The following is a 22,834-nucleotide window of genomic DNA, read 5'->3' as shown; positions in this document are numbered from 1 at the left end:
ATACTTTGTTTCCTTTTCTGACTCCCTTTCCTCCTACCCTACCCAGATGGTCATGCACTGTCGCAATCTTCGCTCTCTCCCTCCCACTACTCTTTCCTCTTCTATCCTATCATCTCGCCCCTCCGCTAAATCCTTCTCCCTCCTGTCTCCAAATTCTGGGTCTTCGACCCTACTCTCCTCCCTTTCCACATCCTATGACTCGCACTGTCCCCTTTCCTCCAGGCCGGCTCGGCCCTCCCCTCCTTCTCTGTGGCTGAGTGAAAATTTTGGAAAACTATACTTCCAGGGGGACCTATCATCCTTTCACTCCCTCCTCTCTACCTTCTCTTACTCTGTATTCACTACTTTCTATCACTCTAAATGTCATACCTTCTACCTCTAACCATAGGAAACTATTTTCCACCTTCTCCTTCATCCTTAATCCCCCTCCCTCCTCTCTCTCTGCAGATGACTTTGCCAACCACTTTGAAACGACATCCGCTTCTCATTCAATCAGCCTATTGAGTCCACTGGTCCCACTCACACAGACGTACCCTACGCCTTGACCTCTTTTTCCCCTCTCTCTCCAGAAGAAATCCTGTGTCTAAGTGAGTTCTGGTTGCCCAACAACCTGCCTGCTCGACTCCAATTCCTCACTTCCCTCATCAACCTCTTCCCTGACCAATGGCTGCGTCCCCTCTGACTTCCAAATGGCCCGAGTCGCTCCCCTCCTCAAAAAAACAACACGACTCATTTGACGTCAAAAACTATAGACCCCCCCCCAAAGGTGCGGACTCCGGCCGCAAAACCTAAACCCATAGGGGAGGGTCCGGGTGGGCATCTGTCCAAGGGGGCGGCTCTGGCGCGGGACGTGGACCCCACTCCATCATAGTCTTGGCCCACTTAAGTGGCGCCTTTGGAGCGGCGACCCACGCCGCCGACCTCGGACTGGGGACCCTTGCAGCGGGCCCCGAATAGACGGGAGTCTCCGGCAGCGCCGGACAGGCGTAAGGCTCCAGGCAGCGCCGGAGTGAATGGCGACTCTGGCAGCGCCGGACAGACGGGCGGCTCCGGACAGACGGGAGAACCTGGAGTGAGGAGACGGAGAGACAGCCTGTTGTGTGGGGCTGCCACAGGACCCACCAGGCTGGGGAGACCTACAGGAGGCCTGGTGCGTGGAGGAGGCACCGGATGGACCGGGCTGTGGGGGAGCACTGGAGCTCTGGTGCGCAGCCTTGGCACCACTCCTCCAGGCTGGATAACCCCTTTAGCCCGGACCCTCCAGAGTGCAGGCACAGGTTGAACCGGGCTGTGGGTGAGCACTGGAGATATTGTGCATACCACTCGCACCTCTCCCTTAGGCTCAATGCCCACATTCGCCCGGCACGGAGACACAGCACGCAGCGCCGGCGCAGGATACCCTGGGCCCGAAACGGCATACCTCATATCGCCGCCGCTCAGCTCTCGCTGCCTCCAGATCTTCCTTGGGGCGGCGATATTCCCCAGCCTGTGCCCAGGGTCCCTTGCCTTCCAGTATCTCCTCCCCTGTCCAGGAGACCAGAACCCTCTGCTCCTGGTTACCACACTGCTTGGTCCTTTGGTGGTGGGTAGTTCTGTAACGGTTTTCCTCCTCTTCTGAGGAGGAGTAGGAAAGATCGGACCAATGCGCAGCGTGGTAAGTGTCCATATTTTAGTGAAATAAAACCGAACACTGAATACAAAAAGAACAAGAGAAATAAATGAAAACCGAAACAGTTCTGTATGGTAAAACACAGACACAGAAAACAACTACCCACAAATCATAGTGGGAAAACAGGCTGCCTAAGTATGGTTCTCAATCAGAGACAACGATCGACAGCTGCCTCTGATTGGGAACCATACCAGGCCAAACACAGAAATACAAAACCTAGAATACACAACATAGAATGCCCACCCCAACTCACGCCCTGACCAAACTAAAACAGAGACATACAAAAGGAACTTACGGTCAGGACGTGACAGACACATTTACAATGTACAAGCACCTGTTGACTGGTCTAATGATGATGCATGCATCTCTGGTAAAAATCCCCCCCACCTGGATTATCAATAATCTGTTCACAAGTGACTGCTATCTCCACACACACTGATAAATCACCACCATTTTATTTCAGGTATACATTTCTGATTAGAGTCCGTTAGAGTTTGTTTTAATTCCAGTGTCACCTTAGAACGCAATCATAGAGACTGTTTCTATGTCTCTCTGCCAAAGGCAGGCCAGTGACAGTGTCATAGCTAAGCTGTCACCTCTCCATCCCTGTGAGTCATACAGACACTGTTGTCTCAGCACCAACCACCCCATCCAAGGAGACGGACGGACAGAGGAGAAAGTGGAGGACAGGGATAGCATCTTAAAAAAGACACTGATGTACTTCTTCTCATTGCAGTGTTTTCCCCACTTCTCCTTCAGAGCTACATTAACCAATATAATAACCACATTAGCCTTCTGCATTGTACAGGCACATCTTAGACACAAAGGTCTAGCGCCTCTGCTCTGCACCATCAGTCAGGCTTAGAGCGCCCTCCCCTGGGCTAAACGAGATCAGCAGAACACAGAGGGCCAATGACTTGCAATCCCAGTTTGATTTCATATGAAGCCATTTGCTCCACCCACTGAAGGGGAAGAGAGAGGACAGTGCATTCCTGGAGGAGGCTAAGATCAAGCCTAAGAGGTTGTCAGGTTTTTTAGCTTATAAAGTGAGTTCCAAAAGGATTGGGCTGTTTTTTTGGCTCTGTGGTCCAGCATTTTGAATGTAATTTAACCTGATACAATGACTATGAGCATAAAGTGCAGACTGTCAGCTTTAATTTGAGGGTATTTTCATTCATATCAGGTGAAATAAAACACTTTTTGTACATAGTCCACCCATTTTAGGGGGACAAAAAGTATTGGGACAAATTCACTTATGTGTATTAAAGTGGTTAAACGTTGAGTATTTGGTCCCATATTCCTAGCACACAATGATTACGTTAAGCTTTGCTGTTTGTTTTGGTTGTGTTTCAGATTTTGTACCCTGCCGGGGCGGCAGGATAGCCTAGTGGTTAGAGCGTTGGACTAGTAACTGGAAGGTTGCGAGTTCAAACCCCCAAGCTCACAAGGTACAAATCTGTCGTTCTGCCCCTGAACAGGCAGTTAACCCACTGTTCCCAGGCCGTCATTGAAAATAAGAATGTGTTCTTAACTGACTTGCCTGGTTAAATAAAGGTAAAATTAAAATTAAAATGGTAAATAATGTGTTGCGTAATTTTGGAGTCACTTTTACTATTTATTAAAAATAGAATATGTTTCTAAACACTTCTACATTCATGTGGATGCTACCATGATTACGGATAACCTCTCAACAGGGCAGGTTAGCATTTTTTGGGGGTAGGATATTTATGCGTCTGTAACTTTCTCACTATGTACAAAAAGTGATGTAATTTCTAAACGGTTCACTCGATATGGATGAAAATTAAAGCGGTCTGCACTTTAACCTCACAGCCATTGTATCATTTCAAATCCAAAGAGCTGGAGTACAGATCCAAAACAACAGCAAAAAATGTCATTGTCCCAATACTTTTGGAGCTCACTGTACATAGAACAATATATCTGAAATGGATCACACCATTGTCTCTGCTAGATCTAAGGAGGACTGAATTGTTATGTTGAACAGAGCAAAGCACCCCGTTACTCCCCCCTCAGTGCCACTGCAGCTCCCAGAGCACGTCTCCCGATTCTGTACTCATTTAGCATCACATTTTGAATAGCCATGTCTAGCTCCATCATTTTGTTCAGAATTCCTGCCAAGAGTGTAAACATATAAGAATGTGTGAAGGGAGGGTGACACACAACTACTATGCTATGTTTTTGCCTTACTTCTCTCTTTTATGTAGTGTTGTGGTGTCTCACTTGTCGCGATGTGTTTTGTCCTAAATAAATGTAAAAAAATGAATAAATTGTGGCTACCTCAGTGTGATGTAAGAGAAACATCCTCAGGTTGGGACTGCATCATCCAGGTGGAGAATGAAGACTGATACCCTCTGCCACACCATCGGGCCCTGTCGTCCCTTCCCATCCACATCCACACACACCGTCTCTGGGTGATGATGTCACAGCAGTGCTGCAGTAGAATGACTAATGGAAGCTCTGTAATAATTATACAAATCCTGGTGGATTTACTGGCTAGATGCAAACTCTGCTGGTACAATGTCCCGATGGATGTGGTAAAAGGAATATGTCTGAAGAAAGTGTGTGTTTGTGTGTCTGACAATGCCTATACACGTGTCTGAGTGTATGCATGAAGGGGGGGTGGGTGCGCAGACAAGCCCACATGGAGGAAAAGAGCACCAGCCCTGCTCTACTGAGTATGTTTACCATCCTACCTGCAGTAGCTATATTTAGCCCAGGACGTGATGCAGAGAACAGGCATGACTGCATGGAGGCTGGGAAAGCCAGCATTAGTTAACTGTTTACAGTCCCTGGGAAAGGCAGCATCCACCTTACTGTTGAAGTGCAACCTTCATAAGCATGTACCTTGCACTGTGCAAAGACCACTGTCCACTGTCAGCAGATACAAAAATAATGAAGATCCATTTCTGACTGTAGCCTATGCATGTAGACTAATAATAACCCTGTATAGTTCTATCTGCATGTGGAAAAGTATGTAGGGGCGGCAGGTAGCCTAGTGGTTAGAGCATCGGGCGAGTAAGCGAAAGGTTGCTAGATCGAATCCCAGAGCTGACAAGGTAAAAATCTGTTGTTCTGCCCCTGAACAAGGCAGTTAACCTACTCTTCCTAGACCGTCATTGAAAATAAGAATTTGTTCTTAACTAAATAAAGGTAAAATAAAAAATTATGTAGACACACCTTCAAATTAGTGGATTTGGTGATTTCAGCCACACCCATTGCTGAAATGTGTATAAAATCAAGCACACGGCCATGCAATCTCCACAAACAAACAGTGGCAGTAGGATGGCCTTACTGAAAAGCTCAAGTGTCTGGGCCCTTCATTTTCACATCACTGAAAATGATCAGTACAAATCAACACCCTTCATTTAGAACTGGAGACACTCACCTGGCAGTCAAAGTCCTGGAAGTTACGTGAATTCTGAGAGAAAAGAGAAAAGAATGGTATATGTTATTGAGGTGTTGGATGGTAGAAATTCTTTCACCTACAGTATTTTATAGTGAACAAAACTATAAACCCAACTTTTAAAGTGTTGGTCCCATGTTTCATGAGGTGAAATAAAATATCCCAGAAACTTTCCATTTGCACAAAAAGTTTATTTCTCTCAAATGTTGTGCACAAATTTCTTTACATCCCTGTTAGTGAGCATTTATCCTTTGCCAAGATAATCCATCCACTTGACAGGTATGACATATCAAGAAGCTGATTAAACAGCATAATCATTACACAGGTGCACCTTGTGCTGAGACAATAAAAGGCCACTCTAAAATGTGCAGTTTGGCCACGCAACACAATGTCACAGATTTGTCAAGTTTTGAGGGAGCTTGCATTTGGCATGCTGACTGCAGGAACTCTGTTGCCAGAGTATTGAATTTTAATTTCTCTACCATAAGTCACCTCAAAAATAATTTTTGAGAATTTGGCAATATGTCCAACCAGCCTCGCAACAGCAGACCACGTGTATGGTGTCATGTGGGCGAGCGGTTTGCTGATGTCAACGTTGTGAACAGAGTGCCCCATGGAGGCGGTGGGGTTATGGTATGGGCAGGCATAAGCTACGGACAAAGAACACAATTGCATTTTAGCGATGGCAATTTAAATGCACAGAGATACCGTGACGAGATCCTGAGGCCCGTTGTCGTGCCATTCATCGACAGCCATCACCTCATGTTTCAGCATGATAATTTACAGCCCCCTGTCGCAAGGATCTGTACACAATTCCTGGAAGATGAAAATGTCCCAGTTCTTCTATGGCCTGCATACTCACCAAACATGTCACCCATTGAGCATGTTTGGGATGCTCTGTATCGACATGTACGACAGCGTGTTCCAGTTCCAGGCAATATCCAGCAACTTCGCACAGCCATTGAAGAGGACAACATTCCACAGGCCACAATCAACAGCCATCAACTTTATGTGAAGGAGATGCTGATTGGTTTTATGGTCCATGCACCAACAGATACATATCTGTATTCCCAGTCATGTGAAATCCATAGATTAGATCCTAAAGAATTTATATCAATTTACTGATTTCCTTATATGAATTGTAACACAGTAAAATCTTTGAAATTGTTGAATGTTGCATTTATATTTTTGTTCAGGATAGAAAACACCACTGCTTAATTGACATACTCTCAATATGCTATCCTATTTATCACCTGTATGCCTCTCCTGTCAACTCATTACTGTCTGTCTGTCCTCACATCTATCCTGCAGGCTCCTGTCTGTTGGATTCTTAATGAGATGGCCTGGCCACTAGGTGGAGTGAGAGGTCAGCCATAAACCCATTCATTCAGAGGAGCTCATGGCGCTGTCTTCCATCCACCTGTCTGTCCACAGCCAGCCCACTTCACCAGCACCACTGTCAGGTGATGAATGGCCTGTTCAGCCCATGATGTATGACACAATACCCTCTGCCTCAGCCTATACATCAACTCATGTCCTGTGATGCAGAGAAAGCCGAACAGTGGGTTTTGACCAGAGGCCGTGCCTCGTCTTGACAACGGTTCGCTCCAAGGCTTCCCTTTGATTGACATTTGCATAAAGTAGAGCAGAGCTTAACTTTTTCTACCACTCCACTAACATGGCTCTTGCCGCTCACCTTCCCACAATACCCTGCACATTTATCCACGTGACTTTGTTGAAAATGAATGGGGGCTGAACTTCTCCTGACAAATTTGTTTTTGGTGAAAACCTTCTGTAACTGCCTGTAATATCGCCCTGGAACTGTCTGGAACAGAATAGTTCCCTCTGAATATAAAACGGGTCAATTTACACAGATGGGCTGACTTCCTTCTACTTGCCCCAACCCAAGGCAGGCTGGGAGCTCATCCTCTCCTCGATGCTGGAGGTCCTTGAGGAACGGTGGGAAGAAAGCTTTGATCTGCTGGAGTAATTTTTCTCTCTCTCATCTGAATCTTTCAAGCAAAAAAAATATGCATTTCTGCAAGGTTCCCCTTTGATATTTCCCTTTTTCCTCCCCTCCCTCTTGCTTTCAAGCTTCATCTGCCTACTCTCTCTCTCCATTTCTCTGCATCTCTCTCTTGAGCCTAACTCCATCCCTTGATTTTTCTTCTATTGACTCTTATTCCTCTATTTTCTCGAGTCTTTTCTCTTCCCTCACTACAGTGAAGCAGGGATTATAAATAATTCACTTTGATGAACAGAGTTCTGGAGTGGGGAGGAAAGCACTGTTCACGATGGATAAGATTGAATAAGTCTCCAAACATGAGTCTACAAAACATTAAGAACACCTGTTCTTTCCATGATATAGACTGACCAGGTGAAAGCTATGATCCCTTATTGATGTCAATTGTTAAATCCACTTCCATCAGTGTAGATAAAGGGGAGGAGACAAGTTAAAGAAGGATTTTTAAGCCTTGCGACAATTGAGACATGTACTGTGTATGTGTTCCATTCAGAGGGTGAATGGGCAAGACAAGATATTTAAGTGCCTTTGAACAGTGTATGGTAGTAGGTGCCAGGCGTACCGGTTAGTGTCAAGAACTGCAACACTGCTGGATTTTTTCACACTCAAGCGTTTCCCATGTGTATCAAGAATGGCCCACCACCCAAAGGACATCCAGCCAACTTGACACAATTGTGGGAAGCATTGGAGTCAACATGGGCCAGCATCCCTGTAGAACGCTCTTGACACCTTGTAGAGTCCATGCCCCGACGAACGCAACTCAATATTAGGAAGGTATTCCTAATGTTTGGTATACTCAGTGTATAGGCATGTGTATGTGTGACTCTTCCTCGCAGGTGGTCATCTCATACTCTCACCTTATTGGTCAGCAAGGGCTTGATCTCAGTCAGCTGCACATCCTGTAGCTCATCCATCTTCCTGTCTGGTCACTCTACTCAACACTGAGAGGAAGACAGAGAGAGAGAAGAAGACAATAAATGATCCTATGTAAGCCACACATAACATACTTTCAGAAATGAGAGCTACACAATTATAGCACATACTATCATACAAAGACTCTTATTATTTGCCTATTCACACACACAGAGAACATAACATTTAACATTAACATTTAAGTCATTTAGCAGACGCTCTTATCCAGAGCGACTTACAAATTGGTGCTTTCACCTTATGACATCCAGTGGAACAGCCACTTTACAATAGTGCATCTAGGTCTTTTAAGGGGGGGGGGGGGGGGGGGAGAGAAGGATTACTTTATCCTATCCTAGGTATTCCTTAAAGAGGTGGGGTTTCAGGTGTCTCCGGAAGGTGGTGATTGACTCCGCTGTCATAACAGTGATCTGAGAGACCCCTGCTGCGTCAATAAGTTGTTCAGATTCATGTCAGCTTCACGCTATTAGTTAATATGGGAGTGGTTAGTAACAACACATCAGGCTGATTGATCTATTTGTATTGGATGAGAGAAGTAGGCAATGTGTCGTGCTGTGGCCCTGGCCCACCTGGCCCTGTCATTCCTCCCCTGAGACCCTCATACACAGACCTGAGGGGTATCGCCGTGACACGCATGTGATGAGGATGAAGCTGAAGGGTTGAAGGATTGAGGGGCATTCTCCCTCTCTGTTTGCTCTGTGAAAGGTCATCCCAGCCTTACATAGCGTACACCTAAGGACCAGGCAGCAGTAAGGCAGGGGGGCAGGCAGGCAGGGACACCACACAAATCCCTCCTCATTTGTTTTCCCTTTGAGGAAAATAATTACACAGAGAGACTACACCCAAGCGGCACACAATCACCCCGCCAGCGCCTCCCTTTTACCTCAGCCCCGCTTGCTCAAGGTGAGGACAGTGAACGGTGTTCTGTTACCTGGCTCTCTGAGAGAAGATCATGTGACTGAGGGGATAACAGGGGATAGAATCTAAAGAGACAGGCCTAGGTCAATGCTTCTAACAACATGTATAATAAAATAAAACTTCTCATAGTGTAATTGTCTCTCACTTGCATTTATTAGTATATATTAACAAGCTCGACAATTCATTGAAAATCGCTCTAAAAAGTAACAGTACAAATACAGTGAAGGCTGGTCTACAATAGAAAAGGGCATGGCTATTGGACTGACAACAGCCAATGGGAGTTCCAGTACTATAATCACTTCCTGTGTCAGGGCCCACCTCTCTCTAACAACCTTGAGCTGAACATATAACCTTCAGAGTAGGCTGGTGATGTGCTTGAATAGCCTGGAACTCAACCAACCAGAACAGCTCCACTCCACAGATGACATCATCCCAGTTTGAGTCAGAAGGAACCATTAGGGTGCTCTCAGACCTGCTATGGTGTCTCACCCGTGTGCATAGCCTCCATCTGATGAGTGAAATATAATATAGCCCTGTGGCAAGACATTACTACCTTCCTGGAACAGACTGGACATACCATCAAAACCATAACCTATGCCTGCACATCAATCGTCAGAAGTAGTTAGTATGATGAAAATATGCCCAGCAATGCTGCTGACAAATACGGGCCAAAGGAACCAAAAAATATTTAGACAAGGAGCGAGAAAAAGGAAAAACAAATATCCTGCATGCTTGAGCAGATTCAGCGTATTGGCTGTGTCATTCCAACACTTCCTCGGGCTGACGCAGAAAGTGGGCCGGTAGCAAAGGCCAACTGCAATCGGGAAGGGTCAGGGTAGACTTATACCCAAATGACAGACAGACAGTTCCTAAAAGCTATCCTACAATATGAAGTTGTATTGTATTGTCCTGTATTGTATTGTACAGTACTGAATTGTATTTCATTGTTCTATATTGTAGTGTAAGATTGTATTGTACATTTCCTATGGCCCGACCCTGTTCCAACTATAATAACACCAGGTCTCCAACAGACTCACATTCCATTGTACGGTGTGTGCTGTGGTTGCCATAGAGACAAAGCCAGTGATGTTTATTCTAAGACAGGAGCGCCTTGGGACAAATGAGAGACAAAGGGAACATATAGAGGCTGTAATGGGAGAAACAGATTGGGGCAGTGCAGGTCTGGGGAGAGACGCTGCATTATCTGGTTTTACCAATGATAACTTCTTCCCTGTGGCCTCATTCATCCACAGTGACATGTAGGACACTTCAGATCCAGTCATTCAGATACACATTATCCAGACAATGAGAGTTGAAGGAGAAAGCCTAGGCCAGGGTTTCCCAGACTCAGTCCTGCCCCCCACCTCCATGTCTAGTTTTGTTTGCCATAGCACTACACAGCTGTTTAAAATAATCAAAGCTTAATGATGAGTTGGTTATTTGAATTAGCTGTGTAGTGTTAGGGCAAAAAACGAAACGTGCACCAAGGGGGGAACCCAGGAACGAGTTTGGGAAACTCTGGCCCAGAGGCCAGATGGATAGACAGGGAAAGTGTTTGCTTTGCTGTGGGGGAACATATTTGACTGGGAATCCATTAGAGATGGTCACATTTGGTTAAATACATCTGACATCAGACAATGCTCAGAACATGCTATGTGCGTGGATGAATATATAGTATGGGGGAAGGGGAAATTCTGGAAACAGCTGACACAGTACAATGAGGTGCATATGTGACCTAATTGTCTGTAAAGTCTGACTGGTGGTGCATTATGGATATTCTAAATACAGTATGTCTCTTAACTGTCTTGTTTATGAAGACCTATACACACACTTAAACACACATGCACACGCACACGCACAGTTCCCCTGGTCAATTTAGCGCTCAGCAGGTTGCTCCTGTAGTGCCTCTTACACCACGCTACACTGCACCACAGTGACTGAGAACCGAGCACTAGGAAAAACATCCCCGAAGATCATGTCCGAGGAAAACCACGAGTCACGAAAGTCACCACAGAATTAAACAGACAAAATAGTCCTATTTTAAAATGTCTGAATGTGTATTCTCCTGTTCCCAGTCTTCCATCCTGTTTGTGAAACTACACTGGTCTAATGGACAACCCACCAACAATGCCCTGCCCTCTGACCTGGGCTGGAGGTCATAGTATGAGAGGTGTTATTAGCTTTAGCGTAGTACTGAGACACACACACACAAGGGAGTCCTGTAGCCACCTTGTCAGCAGCCGGTGCTGAATGATGGATTGAGAGGACACATTCACACTCCTCCCCCTGCCTCATCCTCCTGCCTTATCCTCCTGCCTTATCCCCCTGCCTCATCCTCCTGCCTCATCACCCTGCCTCACCCCCCTCTCCATCCATCTATCTCCATCTCACCTTGGAGAGCAGTGCATTCTGGGAGAGGCTCCTATTATGGATTACAGTTTCCTGAGAGTCGTGATGCTGACCCTGAGGTAGCCCTCCTTAAATGGCAAATGTTGCTATGGTGACCTTATTTCTACCTACCAAGACATCGCCATGGAAACCCTAGGCCTAGGGTAACCTATAGAAGTTGGCATGGTGACCCTGATTTGACCTACCAAATGTCACCATGGTGGCTTGAGTTAACCTACCTGTATGTTGCCATGGTGACACTGATTTGACTTACCTTAATGTCACCTATGACAGGCTGATGGATCTGCTGTGAGAGCAGGGCCCTGACAACAAGCTGAAATAGAGGGACTGTCTGTTGTGTGGCTGTCCCTTTTATCTTTGGGTCAAATAACTTTGATGACACAGTCCCAATTAAAGAACAGAGGAACCTCTGTGTGGGGGGAGATGCTTTGGGGTAAGTAGTCAGGCATACACAAAAACACAAGGAAAACAGGGCAAGACAAATTCCTTAGAAGCTCCCGCCTCCCTCCCAGCCAACCAGTGAGAACAGATCCCAGGCCTGCTTTCCTTTATGTGACTCAATGGTGCTGTTATGGCAACCATCTGAAAGGAACAACTAACTGGTCTGTGGAACATCTGAATAGAAACGTCTGCCCTGGCTGCTCCACATCGCTGCCCCCACCCCCTCAGACACACTGTTTACAGCGCTTAGTCTGTGTATAATCCGCCCCAGAGTATAATTCTGTGACTGTGTCGGGCTCAGTTCCAGATTATTCCTAGCACTCTAACCCAGGCCATTCGTTTGGTAAGAGAATTAGAGGGAAAATCTCTCCATTTGACATTTTTCCCTTTCACTTCCTGTCAGGGGATTAACAACACAACTATAGTGTTAGTCTTACGTTCTGATCCAATCCCTCTGCTCTGTTATGATCCAATCCCTCTGAACTGTTCTGATCCAATCCCTCTGCTCTGTCCTGATCCAATTCCTCCGCTCTGTTCCGTTCTGATCCAATCCCTCTGCTCTGTTCTGGCCGGAGGGGGAGAGACAAGTCGGACAGACAGAGCAACAGAACTGGGAGAAGATTCTCTCTCTCTCCCTCCCTCCCTCCCTCCCTACCATCACCCCAGGAGATTCCTGTGAAGCAGGAGCACCCAGGCCTGAGAGGCTGCAAGCTCCTAGTGCTCCAGCCTTAATTACTCTACTCCTTTCCCAGTATGTTCTCCTGGGGCCCAACTCTCTCTTGTTACTGCACTGAGGCCTATTGATACAAGCAAACTAAATCTCTCCTTTGTCATAGTGCACACGCAACCTCCCAACACAGGGTCGGTTCAAAAACCATAGACTTCAACTGAAAAGCACTCACACACACACACACCTTTGCCAAAGTATTCAATCTAGAATCAACACACACATCATTCACACATTTAGAATTCACAATTCTTATTCACAAGCAGTGTGTGTAGTAGCATAACCATGTGTTCATTCAGGTGACAGCAGGGAATTATTGAGGTGACCATTTAAATGGACTTTCCTGGATCGTTGAAGGATTAGCAGCCAAATACATAATCCATTAATCCAAATACATAATCCATTAATATAATTAACTCATAATCATATTGAAAAACACAACCACAATCTCACACACAGACTTAATTTCCTGGCCCTCCTATAAGCATTACTCAAAAGACTGGCAATAATTCCCTGGTTCTATACAGACAGTTGATGAATGTTAAGAGCCACCCCTCCACCCCCCCCTCTCTCTATCTGGTACTAGATTAGGACTTTGATAGGGAGGTCGTAAAGGGGCGGAGGGACATGACCTTGTGGAGTCTCCTCCTTCTTACTCAATATCAGTATCTGTCTCTTATCTCTCTGCCTCTCATTTCAAATCAAATCTAATTAAATTGTATTTGTCACATGCGCTGAATACAACAGGTGAAGACCCTACAGTGAAATGCTTACTTACAAGCCCTTAACCAACAATGCGGTTTTAAGAAAATAAAATAAAAAATAAAATAAATAAAAGTCACAAATAATTAAAGAGCAGCAGTAAAATAACAATAGCGAAGCTATATACAGGTGGTACTTATTTTCCGCCATAATTTGCAAATAAATTCATTAAAAATCCTACAATGTGATTTTCTGGATTTTTTTTCTCATTTTATCTGTCATATTTGAAGTGTACCTATGATGAAAATTACAGGCCTCTCTCATCTTTTTAAGTGGGAGAACTTACACAATTTGGTGGCTGACTAAATACTTTTTTGCCCCACTGTATTTGTTGAAAAAAAAGAGGAAAATAAATGTACAACTGAAATGTGTCTCCTGCATTTAACCCAACCCTACTGAATCAGAGAGGTGCGGCAGGCTGCCTTGATCGACATCCACGTCATCGGTGCCCGGGGAACAGTGGGTTAACTGTTGGGGTGGTAGGTAGCCTAGTGATTAGAGCGTTGGACTAGTAACTGAAAGGTTGCAAGATCAAATCCCTGAGCTGACAAGGTAAAAATCTGTTGTTCTGCCCCTGAACAAGGCAGAACAAGGCAGTTAAACCCATTGTTCCTAGGATGTAATTGTAAATAATAATTTGTTCTTAACTGACTTGCCTAGTTAAATAAAGGTAAAATAAAACAACTGCCTTGCTCAGGGGCAGACTGACAGACTGATAGCTTGGGATTCGATCCAGCAACTTTTCGATCCGGTAATCACTAGGCTACCTGTCGCCAAGAAGGTGGGGCTCATCACACGGCCTTGTGGAAAGAAATGTGTGTTCTTTGCCAATTCTGTTTGTTACAGAATTTGTTACACACAGAGGAAACCCTGCTCCAGTCACTGGTGTGTGTGTCTGTGTGAGAGAGAGGCTCAGATCATTATCAGAGCCCTTACTGGCACACAGTAGTCACTGATCTGAGAGGGGAAGCCCCTCTAAACTCAGGACTGTCACATCCACAAACAAACATCCACATAACCACACACATTCAAGTGCACGCACACGTGCACACACACACACCAGTGTAACATGCTGTCAAGTCTCTCTCTTTCAGCACATCTACTGCTACTCTCAGAGGGCACTTTATCTGCCAATGGTCTTGTGAGATTAAAAAAGGCATTTCCCATATTGATTTAAGACCTCATATCTGTAGGCATCAGGGCAATTCCACAGTAACAGAGTGACACTGACCTCATATCTGTAGGCATCAGGGCAATTCCACAGTAACAGAGTGACACTGACCTCATATCTGTAGGCATCAGGGCAATTCCACAGTAACACTGACCTCATATCTGTAGGCATCAGGGCAATTCCACAGTAACAGAGTGACACTGAGACTCAAACCAATGATTGCAAAGTTATGCATAAGTACTATTTTTAACAATTTCCACTGAAAATTATAATAAAACACATTTACTTGAAGAACAGTACAGATGCAACGTTTGGTAACAGAATGACAGTTTGGGCTGTTTGTTTGTTTAGTCCAAAACAAACAAACAAACACACACACACACACACACACACACACACACACACACACACACACACACACACAAAGTAATTGTGTCCTGCTCCAAGAAGTACATTGATTCCCAGAATGTATTATTTGTCCAAAATTCGGAGAAAAACTGGATGCTAGATTTACTATAAATAAAGCCAAAAACCTGCAGTGTATTTTGTCCACAAAGTGGTGCCACTATTGTTTCACTAAAACTAACAAACGGGATAAGTCAATTTAAACATTAAGTCCAACAGGGAAGCATATGTATAAACCATAAATAAGGCATCATCGTGACATGATGGTCTATGAGAGCTGATTGTTTGAGTAAGTTTCCCATGTTTCCAGTGTGTAGCCTACATCCTCAGCCTCTCCGACTCAGCAAGCTCTATTTTGGGGTTCATGTATAAGTCATGTGGTGTTCTGAGCACTACACTCCATGCACTTTTTGGGTGATGTGATTTGACTGTTCGAAGCGCTTGTGTCTATTGCTCTCCCTCTCTTTGAGGACACAGAAAGCAATGATACATCAAGGGGGGGTTGATTATACAGCATGAAGATTGCACTGAACCACTGACTCAACACTAGCGGTGAAAAATGCAATACATGTATGTTCACACCACATTATGTTATATCCACAGATGGAAAGAGAACACTGGTTAACTTCTACCTATTCAAAATAGCCTGTTTTCTACCAGCTAAAAAATGGTGAGGTGTCTCTAACATTCTAAAGTAAGATTAATTAGAGAATGGACACTCTGCCCTCCTATTCTGACAATAGCAACGTGTATGCATTATCGCTACGACCCAACACGGCCCTCACAAAAGGCATAGGAGCAACTCAAAAAAACATACTACTGAGCGGAATGACAATAGATGGATGACTCCCAAAAAATCTACTGCAAGCTATAACATGGGCCTGGTCGCTACCAGCGCTACTCCTGCTAAAAATAGGCTGATGGTTCTCAGTGCTGCTAATAGAGTACCTGCCTGCCTCTGCCTGTTGGCTCCAGTCCACTCAGCTCTGCTTGCTGGCTGCCCTGCCCGGGAGCTGGTGGGGACTGTCTGTAGGGGATTCCTAGCACTGCTTACTCGTGCAGATGGGAGTGGAGAGGTGGAGTGGATAGGCAGGGCAGAGGACGGGGTAAAGAGAGATAGAGGTAAAAAGAGGGGTAGAGAGAGAGGTACTGTAGAGAGAGAAAGAGCAGCTGAGTCAGGGGTTCACACCAGAGTTGAGTCACAGTGACAGTGAGCCTAACTCCAGATAACAGGTATACAGGGCTCTAATGTGTCTACACTACAGGACATAACACTGGCCCAGAGACGGATGACAGAACCCCAAGGCCATCGGTACATGTTAGTGTGACAACAGCAAGGTTCACACTCAGAGATAACCAAGACACTGCCACACACAAATTCTCTCTGTTAGATGATTTGATTAAAAACCTAGGTAGTTTTCTTTATTTAACACCGACTTATGAAAGTATCTATGTGGATGGCAGGTAGGTTGGTTCTAGGTCAGTCTGTAGAACTGTATGGATCTGTGGTGAGTAGCCTGTTGGTCTAACCAAGCAAGGCTTTCTCCTGACAGAGCCATCACACACAGCCAGATCAGGACAACCTAATCTCCCAGAGAGAGACAGAGGTGGACCCTCTCAGAAAACCACTGGCACCATCTCTCCTCTCCTGGTCGCCAGGGAGGATGGCTGTGTCCTTGACAACCACAGGGGGCTGTCGACCCCTCTACGCAGCACTGCTGGTGAAGGCATGATGACCTTTTCATGGACATTTACATAAAACCACTCATCAGACCAACCCAAACAGCTTAGCAACCACAGTAGGGCTCAACAGTGTAAAAACTGCCCTTAGTATTATGGGATCAGAGCCCGAAAGCTGACCATTCAGATAGGCTAGATGGATAGGGATAACGTAGAGATAAATAAAGACAAAGTACAGGAACTAAAAATATACAGTGAGATAAGAATGCAAGCTCTGAATCAGATTCCTGCATTCTGTAGCACAGATATATCCTGTACACTACAAACACAGATATATCCTGTACACTACAAACATGGATCTATCCTGTACATTACACACACATATCTATCCTGTACACTATACACACACATATCTATCCTGTACACTATACACACAGATATATCCTGTACACTACAAACACAGATATATCCTGTACACTACAAACATGGATCTATCCTGTACATTACACACACATATCTATCCTGTACACTATACACACAGATATATCCTGTACACTACAAACACAGATATATCCTGTACACTACAAACATGGATCTATCCTGTACATTACACACACATATCTATCCTGTACACTACAAACACAGATATATCCTGTACACTACAAACATGGATCTATCCTGTACATTACACACACATCTATCCTGTACACTATACACACAAATATATCCTGTACACTACAAACATGGATCTATCCTGTACATTACACACACATCTATCCTGTACACTATACACACAAATATATCCTGTACACTACAAACATGGATCTATCCTGTACACTATACACACAAATATATCCTGTACACTACACACACAGATCTTTCCTATACACTACAAACACAGATATATCCTGTACACTACAAACATGGATCTATCCTGTACATTACACACACATATCTATCCTGTACACTATACACACATATCTATCCTGTACACTATACACACATATCTATCCTGTACACTATACACACATATCTATCCTGTACACTATACACACAGATCTTTCCTATACACTACAAACACAGATATATCCTGTACACTACAAACATGGATCTATCCTGTACATTACACACACATCTATCCTGTACACTATACACACAAATATATCCTGTACACTACACACACAGATCTTTCCTATACACTACAAACACAGATATATCCTATACACTATACACACATATCTCTTCTGTACACTACAAACACAGATATATCCTGTACACTACACACACCGATCTATCCTGTACACTACAAGCACAGATATATCCTGTACACTACACACACCGATCTATCCTGTACACTACACACACCGATCTATCCTGTACACTACACACACCGATCTATCCTGTACACTACACACACCGATCTATCCTGTACACTACAAGCACAGATATATCCTGTACACTACACACACCGATCTATCCTGAACACTATACACACATATCTCTTTTGTACACTACAAAAACAGATATATCCTGTACACTACACACACCGATCTATCCTGTACACTATACACACATATCTCTTTTGTACACTACAAAAACAGATATATCCTGTACACTATACACACATATCTCTTCTGTACACTACAAACACTCCACAAACAGCAGGGTCACGACTCACCAGGGAGCCGCACAATTAAACACAGGCCCAATCTCCCTGAGTGCTATTCACTCAGTAAATGAGTGTTTGATGTTTGTTTGTCATGTTCCTCTCACTCTCCATTTAACTACACTCACAGAAACACAGCCCTTGGAGGGATTCAATTTACTGGGGCGTCATATTGTCAATTTGCTTCGCTGCAATTACAACTGGTAGGGTATTTCATTTTCTGGACCTGTTAAAACATCCAAGGATAAGATCCTTATACTCTTTACCTTATCTGAGACATTCCATCGTTTGACTCCCTCCTCTGAAGGCTGAGTGTGTAGTGGTTATCACAGGAGGCTGCTGAGGGGAGGACAGCTCATAATAATGGCTGGAATGGAGCGAATGAAATGGCATCAAACACCTGGAAACATGTGTTTGATGTATTTAAAACCATTCCGCTCCATCTATTACCACGAGCCCGTCCTCCCCAATTAAGGTGCCACCAACCTCCTGTGGTGGTTACTAATGCATGGGAGGAGCCTGACCACAAGCATTGACCTGTCTGTGAAATGTTTTGTGGAACAGAGCACAGACCAGCAAAGCCCTCACAAGAGGTGCTTTAGCTACAGAACATTAGAAACATCAGAAATCTATAACCAAAGGTAAACACAGCAGAACTGCAGTCTTTCCATTAACAGAGGACAAAGAACGAATAGTAAACATCCATTAATTACTGTCCAGTCCATAGGCCTTTGAGTTTGCAAGAAAGGCATTTCACTGTACTTGTGCATGTGACATTAAAACCTGAATCGATCAGAGTTTTTAAGTTCAGTCACTGGACACTCTCACAGCAACTTAAAGCTTGTTGAGAATATCCAACTGTGTAGAGACAGCTGGATGTCGACTGAGTAAGTCTCTGTGGTCATGTTACTAGACTACATTTCTGGCTCCAGAGCTGATGTTTCTTTTTACTGTAGCAGAGATGTGTGTGTGTCCCAGGCAGCAGTGAAGAACAGCACAGGGTATCCAGAGGTGTGTGTGCGTCCCAGGCAGCAGTGAAGGACAGCACAGGGTATCCAGAGGTGTGTGTGTGTCCCAGGCAGCAGTGAAGGACAGCACAGGGTATCCAGAGGTGTGTGTGTGTCCCAGGCAGCAGTGAAGGACAGCACAGGGTATCCAGAGGTGTGTGTGTGTCCCAGGCAGCAGTGAAGGACAGCACAGGGTATCCAGGGGTGTGTGTGCGTCCCAGGCAGCAGTGAAGGACAGCACAGGGTATCCAGAGGTGTGTTTGTGTCTCAGGCAGCAGTGAAGGACAGCACAGGGTATCCAGAGGTGTGTGTCCCATGCAGCAGTGAAGGACAGCACAGGGTATCCAGAGGTGTGTGTGTGTCCCAGGCAGCAGTGAAGGACACCACAGGGTATCCAGAGGTGTGTGTGTGTCCCAGGCAGCAGTGAAGGACATCACAGGGTATCCAGAGGTGTATGTGTGTCTCAGGCAGCAGTGAAGGACAGCACAGGGTATCCAGAGGTGTGTGTGTGTCTCAGGCAGCAGTAAAGGACAGCACAGGGTATCCAGAGGTGTGTGTGTGTCCCAGGCAGCAGTAAAGGACAGCACAGGGTATCCAGAGGTGTGTGTGTGTCTCAGGCAGCAGTGAAGGACATCACAGGGTATCCAGAGGTGTGTGTGTGTCTCAGGCAGCAGTGAAGGACATCACAGGGTATCCAGAGGTGTGTGTGTGTCTCAGGCAGCAGTGAAGGACATCACAGGGTATCCAGAGGTGTGTGTGTGTCTCAGGCAGCAGTGAAGGACAGCACAGGGTATCCAGAGGTGTGTGTGTGTGTGTCAGGCAGCAGTGAAGGACAACACAGGGTATCCAGAGGTGTGTGTGTGTGTGTCTCAGGCAGCAGTGAAGGACAGCACAGGGTATCCAGAGGTGTGTGTGTGTGTGTGTGTGTGTGTCAGGCAGCAGTGGAGGATAGCACAGGGTATCCAGGTGTGTGTGTACCCAGGCAGCAGTGAAGAACAGCACAGGGTATCCAGAGGTCCAGCTTGGAATCACTCCATCTTCCTGGATCAACAAGCCGGCCACCTGCGCTCATTCTCTCCCTTTTCTCTCTCTCCCTCCCTCACCACCTGCTGCTGCTGATGCTGATAAAGAACAGAGAGAGACAGCTCCCAAAGGTCTGATCCAAGAGATTAGCATTACCGACAAATGTGAGGAAAGGATACCACAGGAGCTTCATATGACCATGAGGAGACTGTACAGGGGCTTAGAGAGGTTTACAATGTCCAGCACAGACTATACACACCAATCACCTCGGTATTGTGTGTTAGGAGATAGTACATAGGCCTACCTAGTCTATTAGTGTTATTACAATGTAACAAGACTGACCATATAAGTATAGCATAGCCCCAGGTTGTGAAAAAGAGATATATAGGCACTGCCACAGGACAGGAACATGTGCATCAGCTCTTTCCTCTGATAGTTCCACTTAGCAGATAACCTGCTGCGCAAAGCAGGTACCGCTACGGACTGCTGGGACTTGCAAAGCTTGAATTACATCCACACTGTTCGACTACAGAAACTAGAGACACATCACTGCTTTGCTTGAGGGGAAATAGGTGAATTTGTGCATGTGTCAAACAAACACAGCACATTTAGATAAGGGTATATAGATACAGTAGCACATAACTATACTGACCAGAGAGTGAGAAAACAACTACAATCAGTGAAGTTGTCTGATACTCTAGGCCAGGGGCTTCACTACTAGAAAACTCACTATCAGAAATGTCAACAGCCTGAGAGTAAGACATGGATGTGTTCCTGGAGGTGTGAAAACGTCAGACGTTGAAGACGCATGACTCCTCTCGTTGCCATGGTTTACAGGGCTTTGTTTTGCCCTCTAGCCATGACAGACAGACAGACAAGCTGAGGTGATAGATTGAACCTAACAGACTGGCTGACAGCCAGCACAGCTTAATTAAATATTTCATCTCCCCTGTGGCCAGTATTCCCTGACATTCATCTTTCTAACTCCGTCAAAAGTCTCACGTCTCTCCATTCACCAAACTCCTCACTTATGGGAATGGGGTAGTCAGGAATCTCATTTGTGTGTGTGTATACCTGTGGTGTTTACCTGTACAACATGGTCTCAGGTGTAGTATAAGTAGGAGAAAAGCCCAATACATTGGTCTCCTTCTAAACAACTTCTCAGCATGGACAATGGCTAATCAACAACTTGTAAACACTCCAACCAGTTAGGCATGACTTTTTACAGTGATAATTAACCATGATGGACTGCAGTTCCCTCCCAATTGAATAGAAGGCTATTATGATAACACTGTCCAAAGTATACTTTTGGTCAATCTTTCAGTCACATAGTAAAGTCTCGTAAGATCATAATAAACTCACAAAAAGCATGTAGTGGTATTTGAATGGGAGCACTGTTGTGAATGACAACTGGAAACTATGTCACTGTTTGTTGTGTAAACTCTGCCCTGCTTTGGTAATGATATGGCATTGTTGAGATCATTCAATAAGGGAGGACTCCCTCCCAAAAACTAAATTCAAACACCTGCGTTGAGGTCACACCTGAATCCAATGACCTACACCCGAGTGACCTTCACCAGGTGACTGCTGACAATGTCATGTAGTGCCAGAAGAATGATAAGTAATATCTCCACGCCACCAGTTGCCAACTACAGCATGGACTTGCCAAGTCATGTCTGTTTCATTCAGCACGAACATACATTCATTTATTGAGCACGAAGCAAGCAACCATATAATTCCGTAAACTATGCATGCTTTGTAACGTGGATATTATAATGAAAGGTTCCAGACACGAGGGTCGAACAGGCACCAAGTTGTAGATCGAGGATGGTGAAACAGTAACAAATATTCAGCAACATACAGTAACCTTCCTAACCGTTCGATGTTGAATTTGAGACATTATAGATATGGGCCAATGATACGGTATTAAGTAACAAACCTGTGACTCGTGAAAAATAAGTTACTCATTCAACAGGAAATATCCTAAAAATGGGAATCGCGGATGGATACAATTGTGATGTTTGATTTAGACTACTCATAGAAATGACCTAGGCCTACAATAGAACTGCCTGGAAAATGGATATGGAATATCATATCAAAATTAAACCGCGAGCTGGTGGGTTATCGACACCAATGGCCACATCTGCATTTGGCCCAACAGCCTATTAGAAAATGCTGTCTCGATCGACACTTACCGTTTGGGTTGAAGACGTATCCGTTCGATCCGCGTCAAATCCTCCGGGATAGATTTATGTTTAAATACCGGTGTTTAAACCGCACCTTCTCTTTGCCTAATTCCTTTCCTATTCCAACTAGTATTACTATTTCGATGTCACCCTTTCAAGGCGGAACTACACATTGCGTCCTAGACATTAGGGAGGACACGAGAAACGAACGAAGCAGCCAATACGAGGCGGCAGTACAAATTAAATTCGAACGCCCCCAAGAGGAAAACTGAAAAGATGTCCAAATACTGTGTACATACAGTACACCATTTTTTTTTCTTCTTTTAGATGGGGGCCCATCATTCCCATCAATGTGTTGACCCAGTTCTCGGAGATTATGCGCTTAGAATTCACATG

At 44.9% G+C, this 22,834-nt stretch overlaps 1 protein-coding gene across 2 annotated transcripts in view; it reads right to left on the bottom strand.

Annotated features, from left to right (window-relative positions):
• The window catches only part of LOC115143363 (protein NDRG3-like), a 55,408-nt gene extending 32,749 nt beyond the window's left edge, over positions 1-22,659 (bottom strand). Inside the window, exons 1-3 of one of the 2 annotated variants that reach the window (XM_029683709.2) lie at positions 22,448-22,659; positions 7,971-8,054; positions 5,073-5,105 (exon numbers count right to left, since the gene is read on the bottom strand). In XM_029683709.2, the coding sequence (XP_029539569.1) occupies positions 5,073-5,105; positions 7,971-8,027 (90 nt within the window). In that variant the 5' untranslated portion in view covers positions 8,028-8,054; positions 22,448-22,659. The remainder of the gene's footprint in view (positions 1-5,072; positions 5,106-7,970; positions 8,055-22,447) is intronic. The other variant, XM_029683710.2, reaches the window with a different exon arrangement.
• Between the last annotated feature and the right edge of the window lie 175 nt (positions 22,660-22,834).

This window comes from Oncorhynchus nerka, linkage group LG15, assembly GCF_034236695.1.
Source record: "Oncorhynchus nerka isolate Pitt River linkage group LG15, Oner_Uvic_2.0, whole genome shotgun sequence".
Taxonomy (NCBI): domain Eukaryota; kingdom Metazoa; phylum Chordata; class Actinopteri; order Salmoniformes; family Salmonidae; genus Oncorhynchus; species Oncorhynchus nerka.
This window is presented reverse-complemented; position numbering and strand designations above follow the sequence as displayed.